General features: G+C 42.6%; 1 protein-coding gene across 1 annotated transcript in view; it reads left to right on the forward strand.

The window, feature by feature from the left end:
* CBLN4 (cerebellin 4 precursor) overlaps positions 1 to 9,057 on the forward strand; it is a 34,589-nt gene extending 25,532 nt beyond the window's left edge. The window contains exon 3 of the mRNA XM_053251019.1: positions 7,547 to 9,057. Within this exon, the coding sequence (XP_053106994.1) occupies positions 7,547 to 7,744 (198 nt within the window). The 3' untranslated portion in view covers positions 7,745 to 9,057. The remainder of the gene's footprint in view (positions 1 to 7,546) is intronic.
* Positions 9,058 to 9,756: the final 699 nt, after the last annotated feature.

The raw sequence follows: 9,756 nt of genomic DNA on the forward strand, positions 1-9,756 counted from the left end.
GCTTAGTGCTTAGGAACACTGTTTGCATTGGGATGCATCAAACCTTAGGCTTGTTCATGCAGTTGTTTGAATCTAGGTTTAATGTGGGCTACCAACATTGAAGTGATTGTGTGAACCTATGCCAAGGTGGTTTATTGCCCAATATTGTGTGCATCTTGGCATGGGTTCACACAACCACACTAATGTTGGTAACCCATTAGATTCAAACAATTGTGTGAACAAACTTTGTGTATATTACATGCAGGACTGTAAAAAGCCACCCTGAACCAAACCCTTCAGCCCCTTGAAGCTACACTTTGCCACTCCAACATTTCAACCCCACTAAATTACTTACCGGGACTAGCAGAGGGCAGGAGATAGACCTCTATTCTTTTTATTCATTCTCTGTTGTGACAGAACAAGCAGCCGCCTTCTGCAGTTTGATTTTTTTTAAAGGCAATGGTCACAGTCTCAAAAAAAGACTACAAATCTCAGGAGCACCTACCCAATTGATTAATTGATTAATTGACTAATTGTCTATGTATCTATCTATTTATTATATTTGTACACTGCCCCAAACTTTCATCTCTGGGTGGTTTACAGCAACATGAAACAAATTTGTATACCGCCCTTCCAAAATGGCTCAGGGTGGTTTACAATTAAACAAACCACTAAAACAGTAAAGAGCTAAAACAAATTAAAAAACAATTAAACAATTACAGTGATTAAAAACCCTGAAATCGGGTTTTTAATTTTAAAATAAACCAGATATTAAAACCCCCAAAATTTAGGAAGCTGAGAAAGCTTGGGTGAAAAGATGGGTTTTCAGATGTTTTTTTAAAATTGCCAGAGATGGGGAGGATCATATTTCAGCAGGGAGTGCATTCCACAATCTCGGGGCAGCGACCAAGAAGACCCGTCTCTGTGTAGCCACCAAATGGGTTGGTGGTAACTGGAGACGGACCTCCTCAGATTACCTCAATGGGTGGTGGGGCTCATAATGGAGAAGATGCTATCTAAGATACCCAGGGCCTAAGCCATTTAGGGCTTTGTAAGTTATAATTAGCACTTTGTATTTTGTCCGGAAACCTATTGGCAGCCAGTGTAACTCCATCAGTAAAGGAGTAACATGGTCTCTCCGAGATGACCCAGAGACCAACCTGAAAGAAAAATGAGGAGGACACACGGATGATGAAGAAGGAAAGAAACCATATACATAGGGACATGTATATAAACCATGTATATAATCTATAGAAAAGTTACACACCATGGATTATTATCATATTGCCAAAAAACCACATAGTATCAAAAAAAAAAGCCATACAAACAAATTTCTTACACATCTGTGACCAATGGATTGTACAATTGTACATTGTACAATTGTACAATGGACAATTGTATGGATATATTGACAATGAAAAAGCACACAATGGCAAAGAAAGAGTCCCAAGAGTGTAGCTGAAGAGTCAGAAGGTGATCAAAAGTTCCATTAGATGTATGAGTTAAACATTTCCTGTAGTGTATCACAGGATCAGTTCTTATATTTACTCAGTCTTGCTACTGCTCCAAAAGATCCATTCTTGCTGTTATTTGTTATGAACTCTCAACAGGTATCCTAGGCAAGCAGCTATCTAGGTAGTTTGTAGCCTGTTTCCTCCTGCTCTAAGCAGGGCTTCATCAGGAGAAGTTTTTAGCAATTTGTCTTAGTGGCTCATTCTACAAAGAATCAAAAAACCACAATAATACAGTGGTCCCTCGACTTACGAAGTACTCGACATCCGAAGATTTCGACATACGAACGACAAAAAATACCGGAAGTCGTTGCCGGTTTAGATGCGGCTTCCTCGACCTACGAATTTTTAGATGCGGTTTCCTCGACCTACGAATGTTTCCGGACCTCCGTGGATGTGCTTTTCGACTTACGAAAATTTCGACCTACGAACGTGCGTTCGGATCGGATTATCTTCGTAAGTCGAGGGACCACTGTACAATGATCCCTTCACTATTAAAATACTTTCAACACAATTGTTATCTAAACTCAAAGAGAGAAAAGGTTTACTTACTTTGTTACACCTTACTTTAGATAACTTTCATTATTGGCTCTTTTCCAGTAGTTTCACATTAGAACTCTACTGATACAAGGTCATTTTAAAAAGCAACTCCTGCAATGCTGCTTGATATACCCTTCAAGCTCCCTCAGCCTTATACATTTCCATTAATTAACAACTAAGTATTCATTATCTAATCAGTCATATAAATACCTCAGATTGCAGTTACATATGTGCAGAGAACGCCAACATCAAAGTATCACAAGAAAAAATGACCTTACCTATTCTATCACAGATAAAGGTTCAGAAGTCTACAAGAATCTACAAAATGTGTAAATGTTCCATTATTTACAAACTTAAGTAACACCAAAACACGTCTACATTTATCTCCACTTGTTGTTAGTCTTACAAGTAACTGGCCAGGTGACCTGATTTAAACCCAATGGTTCTAAAGTTTTAAGTTGGTATATGAAAAAAGCTTCCTTTTGCAAAAGAACAGTTTTAATATCCAAGTAGGAGAATTCTTTAGATTTTTGTTTGTAAATGACAAAAAACTCAAAGTCACTAGGGGAATGTCCAGCCTGTATGAAATGGCTAACCATAGGGCATTCCAAATTTCGGTTCCTTATATGAGTGCGATGTTCCAAGAACCTTTATCTGTAATAATCCAATAATGAAAGTTATCTAAAGTAAGGTGTAACAAAGTAAGTAAACCTTTTCTCTCTTTGAGTTTAGATAACAATTGTGTTGAAAGTATTTTAATAGTGAAGGGATCATTGTATTATTGTGGTTTTTTTATTCTTTGTAGAATGAGCCACTAAGACAAATTGCTAAAAACTTCTCCTGATGAAGCCCTGCTTAGAGCAGGAGGAAACAGGCTACAAACTACCTAGATAGCTGCTTGCCTAGGATACCTGTTGAGAGTTCATAACAAATAACAGCAAGAATGGATCTTTTGGAGCAGTAGCAAGACTGAGTAAATATAAGAACTGATCCTGTGATACACTACAGGAAATGTTTAATTCATTATACATCTAATGGAACTTTTGATCACCTTCTGACTCTTCAGCTACACTCTTGGGACTCTTTCTTTGCCATTGTGTGCTTTTTCATTGTCAGTATGTCCATACAATTGTCCATTGTGAAAATTATCACAGATGTGTAAGAAATTTGTTTGTGTGGCATTTTTTGGGATACTATGGGTTTTTTTTGGCAATATGATAATAATCCATGGTGTGTAACTTTTCTATAGATCATATACATGGTTTATATACATGTCCCTATGTATATGGTTTCCTTCCTTCTTCCAGAGACCAACCTGGCTGCCGTGTTCTGAACCAACTGAAGTTTCCAGACAATGTACAAAGGCAGCCCCACATAGCGCGCATTACAAAAGTCAAGTCTGAAGGTTACCAACAGATGTACCACTGTTTTGAGGTCATTGATCTCAAGAAACGGGCGCAGCTGGCATATCAGCTGACAGAAAGCACCCCTGGCCACCACCTCAACCTGAGATACCAGGGAGAGGTGTGGATCCAGAAGTACTCCCAGACTGTGAACCTGTTCCTTTTGGGGAAGTGTGACCCCATCTAGAACAGGCAGATCAAAATCGTCTCTAGAGTTCTGACCCCGCACAATAAGTACCTCCATCTTGTCTGGATTCAGCTTCAGTTTATTCTCCCTCATCCAGCCCATTACTGCTTCCAGGCAGGCATTTAGAGAGGATATGCCAACTCATGGAAAAATTTGACATGGAGAAGTAGATTTGGGTGTCATCAGCGTACTGGTAACACCCAGCTCCAAATCTCCTGATGATCTCTCCCAGCGGTTTCATGTAGATGTTAAAAAGCATTGAAGAGAGTACTGAGCCTTGAGGGACACCATACATAAGCTCAGATTTTGAAGAGCAACAGTCTCCAATTGACACCATCTGGAATCTATCCATGAGGTACAAGCGGCACCACTGTAAAACAGTGCCTCTCACCCGCAACCCCCTCAGATGTCCCAGAAGGACACTATGGTCAATAGTATCGAAAGCCGCCAAGAGAGCCAAAAGGACCAACAGAGTTACACTTCCTATGTCAATTGCCAATTGGAAATCATCCATCAGGCCGACCAAGGCAGACTCCACCCCATAGCCCACCCAAAAACCAGTTTGAAATGGGTTTAGATAATCAGTTTCCTCCAAGCCGCCTGGAGCTGAGAGGCCACCACCCTCTCAATTACCTTGCCCAGCCATGGGAGGCTGGAAACAGGCCTATAATTGCTCAACTCTGAGGGATCTAATGCAGGCTTCTTTAGAAGAGGTCTAATGATTGCCTCCTTAAGACAAGGAGGCATCCGGCCCTCCCTCAGAGAAGCATTTATGATTTCCACCAGGCTGTTTACAACAACCTCCCTGCTAGATCGAACAAGCCATGTTGGACAAGGGTCAAGAGAACAAGTGGTAGGCCTCACCACTCCAAGCAGCATGCCCACATCCTCAGGAGTCACAAACTGAAACCAATCCAGTCGAATCACATAAGAGGAGTCGTTGGGCACCTCCAGCTCAGACATCAAATTAATTGTGGAGTCTCCATCTAGGTCGGCTCGAATCCGAGAGATTTTATCTGCGAAAAACTCTTTAAACACATCACAGCGGGTAACCGATGGCTCCAAATTCTGGTTCAAGGGAGGGGGGCAGACACTAATCCCCTCACAAATCTGAACAACTCCGCTGGACGTGAACTCTCAGAGGCAATACGGGCAGAAAAGAACCACCTCTTTGCTGCACATTTTGCCTGAGCATAGATCTTTAGATGTGCTCTATGTCGCAATCTGTCAGATTCGAGTCAAGTCTTCCTTCACTTGCGCTCCAGTCGCCTACCTTGCCATTTCAGCCCCTGTAGATCTTCCATATACCAAGGGGCCAATTTTGAAGTGGGTCGGAGGGGACACTTGGAAGCAATTGTGTCTACTGCCCTGGTGAGCAAGTTGTCTCCAGAAGGGGAGACAGCTATTAAATTTCTGACTACCCTTCCCCTGGAACGGCCCACTGACCTGCCAACATTATTTCTTCTGTTCCTCACCACCACCGGGATAGCTGCCCCATAGTCAATGAAGGTGCCCCCTGTCCCTCCATCTCCAGACAAACGCAAACACATTACAGCAACTTCAACCCAAGTCTGAAACAGCTTAAAACTAATTAAACAGAAGCCCTCTAGCCCTCTCCCCCGAAGTGGCTCCCCCAAAGGGGCGACCCCCTTTTGTGGCCCACTGCCACAAGGAGCCTTCCTATAAAGCCCAAAACTGAGCAGGTGACCTGAGGAACAGCTGAGTCACTCAGGGGCCGGTCCCAATCCTGCCCACACTTCTGGCAGATGTTAACCTGAGGCTGCAGCCCCACAGGGGAAACAAAGACAGGCAGGCAACAGCAGAAGGAACCCCAGCACCCACCTGGTCTCTCACTCCAGGCAGCACTGGGTGGGAGGTGGATGGGCTCTCCCTTTCCCTCTCTGCTGGGCTTCTAAATTAAAATCTTAAAACAATTTAAAACTACAAGTCTAGTTAAAAAGCTTGGGTGGATCAATGTGTCTTTAGAAACTTTTAAAAAGTTGTCAGAGATAGGGGGGCTCTTATTTCATCAGGGAGCACATTCCAGAGTCTTGGGGCAGCAAGAGAGAAAGCCTGTCCCTGTGTAGCCACCAGACATGCTGGTGATAACTGCAGACAAACCTCTCCAGATGATCTCAATAGGCAATGGGGCTCATAGTGAAGAGGGCGTTCTCTTAAATACGTCTTCCCTAGGTTCCATGGGAAAGGGCACGAAGTTTTTTGAAAAGTCAAGCCTGAGAAGGTGGTGGCTTGCTTCCTCATCACAGGGAGAGAAGAGGAAGAACAGAAGCTTGTCTCTTGTCCCCTGCTGGTCCTTGTATGTACTTTTAGAGTGTACAGGTGGCGGGGAGGGGGGGACGGTTGGGAAGCAAAGCTTCGAAGGGCGAAAGGGTTCAGCTCCACTTCATCCCCCACTTCATGTACCCCACTGGATGGTACAACTTTTGTTGAAGGGGGTATAAGTAGACCCAACATGAATAAGTCCTAGAAGCTTTGCATGAGCCTATTTGCCTGCACTACATTACTTTCAAAGGTAATGCTAAACATACCTGTCCTGTTCACACAGTGAGGCTATTCTCATGAGCAGCCTAACCCAGGCTACTCATCTGAGAATCCTCCAATGCACTGTGCTGCTTATATGGTAAATTTTGGGGTTCCTGGAGGCTGGGACTCATTTTCCCAGCCTCCAGTGATCCACGCTGCTTGGAGCAGTGCAGATTGTGTGGACACGTGATGGCACACCAAAGAAGAGCTTGGTGATCATCGGGGGGTGGGGTAGGTTCATTCCTGACTTACCCCCTGCCTGCCCTCACTTCTCGCCCTCGCTGCCCAACCAAAGGTCATGTGCATGACCTCAACCAGGCCTGCCCTCCACTGAGGCGGCCATTTTGGAGGCTGCTGCACATGCCCAATGGGGCATGCAGAGGCCCCTGCAGAGGCCCATTGGGCATGCACAGTGACCTCCCAAATGGCCACTGCTATGGAGGGCAGGCCCAGAACGGGCTGAAGACTGCCTGAACTGGGTGATTTGGACATTAATGCAGGCCAGCGGGGGAGGGGTAATCTCCGGAGGGACCCTCCCCCCCGGCCTCAGAGAAGCCCCCCAGAGCGGTGATGGCGAATTATATTTCTTTTCTTAAAAAATTTAACATTGCAAACCCGAACCGAACCAGGGGATTTAGGGTGCACAAAACTGCCCTGTCCAGTTTGAGTCCAGTTTGGATTCAAACCAAACCGGGCAACCGGGTTTTGTGTACACCACTAGCCTGCTTCAACCTCACTACTACCCTGAAGCTGATGCTTCCTGACATTTGGATCTGCATCCAGGGAATGTAAATCTGGTTTACTTGTCCTCTCTCCCCACTATCCAAAGCAACAGATCAGTGGAGCAATGTCTCTGAAGAGGTATGAGAAAATGAATGGTAGTGGTAGGAGTGGAAGTATTTTGTTTTTTTCTGGAGACGTACCAGTTTTGAAATTAATTTTAAAAATGCTCCAAGTTAAACCAGAAGGTCGATGAAGTGGAATGTGGGACACAGCCGACCCACCAAACCATAATAGAATGGAAAAAACCCTTTCTCTGTTGCAACAACAAACAACAACAATTTACATACCGCTTTCCAACAAAATTTCCAAAGCTATTTACACAGAGAAATAATAAATAAATAAATAAGATGGATCTCTGTCCCCAAAGGGCTCACAATCTGTTGCAGATCAATGATTTTTAATGAGTTCATATTGTCTATTCCTTTCATATGCAAGCATATGATGATTCATTACTGATATTTTTGAATGCATGTTAAAAGCATGGAAAACAGCCTACAGTCCCCAAGCTACATGGGTCTCCTAATGATTCTTTGCACAGTTCATTAATGTCATAGAGTTCTCTGTTAAATTGAGTTGTTCCAGTGCTTTTCTTCTTGTAGGTGAACCTGATGCTCAATGGAAAACCAGTCATTTCTGCTTTTGCTGGGGACAAAGATGTCACTCGCGAAGCTGCTACAAATGGAGTCCTACTGTATCTAGACAAGGAAGATAAGGTTTACCTGAAACTGGAGAAAGGTAATCTGGTTGGCGGATGGCAGTATTCTACATTTTCTGGCTTCCTGGTCTTCCCCCTGTAAAGTCAATTTCCCTGTGACATTCATCCAGGTGTGGACCAGTCATTGCTTCTGTTCTTTGAAGATCATCTTCTCATCCTTTGGATTGATGTTTTCTTTCTTGGTTTCTCATGGGTGAATATGGATTCTATTTATGGCATTCGACCCTATCTGAACGACTTTGAGATCTCGCCGAATTTTTGTGTGTTTAAATACGGTGCATTTGGATTAAGACTTAAAGCAGACAATACATATCTATGCTTAATGTTACAGAATAAAGTTGCCTGCAAGATTTATTCAGAGTTCCTTTACTGGACATATTGGGAGAAGTGGATAATTATTGTTGTCTTTTCCCCCCCTCATTATATTTTTTAAAAGACTGGCAACCAGGTCTATAATTTAAGAGTCATTGAGTTCACTCTTCAATCAAGATTAATACATAGCTGCCAAAGAACTGTTCATTGATACATTAGTTATACCATGTCTTTGTTTCCCTTGCTCTAAAAATTAACATAAATCCATTCCAGTCTGTTGAGAAAGAATAGATAATGGTTATTGATAAGTGATTGACTTCATTACTCCTCTTTGTACAGTGTGCTGGAGGATGATTCATTTAGATGTTTTCCTTCAAATAATTAATCTCAAAGAGGACCACCCTGTTCAAAGTCTTTAAGTCATAGCTGGATCTTATTTGCACATGGAAGGAATTTATATTCTACAGAAAGTATTTTCTAATAATGAGAAGAGATTACACGCTAACAAAATTGCTTACCAGGGTTAAATGGGATCATTTTGGCAAACCTCTGCAAAACAGGCTTGCTCCATAGGAAAGTTATACTTGTTCTTCATCTTTAATGAACATGATTGATAATAACCACTTTATCAAAAACAACCGAAGGGATTCATTCCTTAGACACAGCTAATTTATTAGTCGGAGATGGAAATTCTCCCCTCTGTTTTGAATTATGTCCTTTCTCAAGCCTTCTGTGGTATTTGAGGTGTCATCTGGTTTTGCCTTAATTCCAGAAATGTATATAATAATGATAGATATCGTGAGCATGGTCCAGCCAAAGTTAAGCATGTTGAAAAAGACCTAATGTTGTCAAGGGTGGGAGGATTTAAGAACATGCTTAACTCTACCATTGATATCAGTGGGTCTTAAACATGCTTGATTTCAGCTGCATTGTGCCCGATGTGTTTAGCAAATATTCAGTCCAAATAGCCGGTACCTAAACTTGGTGCAATATCTTTTCTGTCTTTTTGTAAAGGCCATATGAATTCATAAATTTATTTATTATGTTGCTGTTACATAATAAAAATTAATATATGTTAGTGTATTTTTTTTAACCTTTGGGTGTCTGGAAAAATGTCTTGAGGTTTTTTATTTGCTATCAGTTGTTTCTTTTATGCACAGTTAAGAGACAGCTGGGTTGCTCTAGATGTCTCCATCAAAATCCAGATAGCAATCAGCATTCAATCAGAATAATTCCTATGTATAACATGCAAAACACCTTTGCTTTGTGAAGTCCTTTACAGTATTCTCTTTTTCTTTGCCCATCCAGCAATCCTATGGGATAGGCCACTGTTATTACCATGTTACACATTAAGGGACTGAGGCTGAAGGATAGTGACTTGGCCAAGGTGATAAAACAAGTTTGAGAAAGATATAGAACTTGAACCCGTAGACTATAGAACAGTGGTACCCAGCAAACAGCACAGGTAGATGGGGATTGCGGCATTCTCAACATGAGTAGAAGGATCTGTGGGTCTGGAATTTGCATAGAGCAGATTCACATGTAAAGTGGCAAGTAAATATGGGAGAGCCACTGGTTCCTGCTGGGCATGTGCCATTTTCATAATATCTGAAGCCACCAATGTAGGGCGGGGAATGTTGGGTACCCACCTCAGCCCAACATTCAGGGCTGGATTCAGGGCCAGTCCATCCACTAGGCAGACCTAGTAGGTCACCTAGGGCACCAGTTCTTGGGGGGCACCACAGCTCCCTGGCTGGATGTCAAGTGGGCAAGACCCACCTT

Source organism: Hemicordylus capensis, chromosome 4 (genome assembly GCF_027244095.1).
Source record: "Hemicordylus capensis ecotype Gifberg chromosome 4, rHemCap1.1.pri, whole genome shotgun sequence".
Classification (NCBI taxonomy): Eukaryota; Metazoa; Chordata; class Lepidosauria; order Squamata; family Cordylidae; genus Hemicordylus; species Hemicordylus capensis.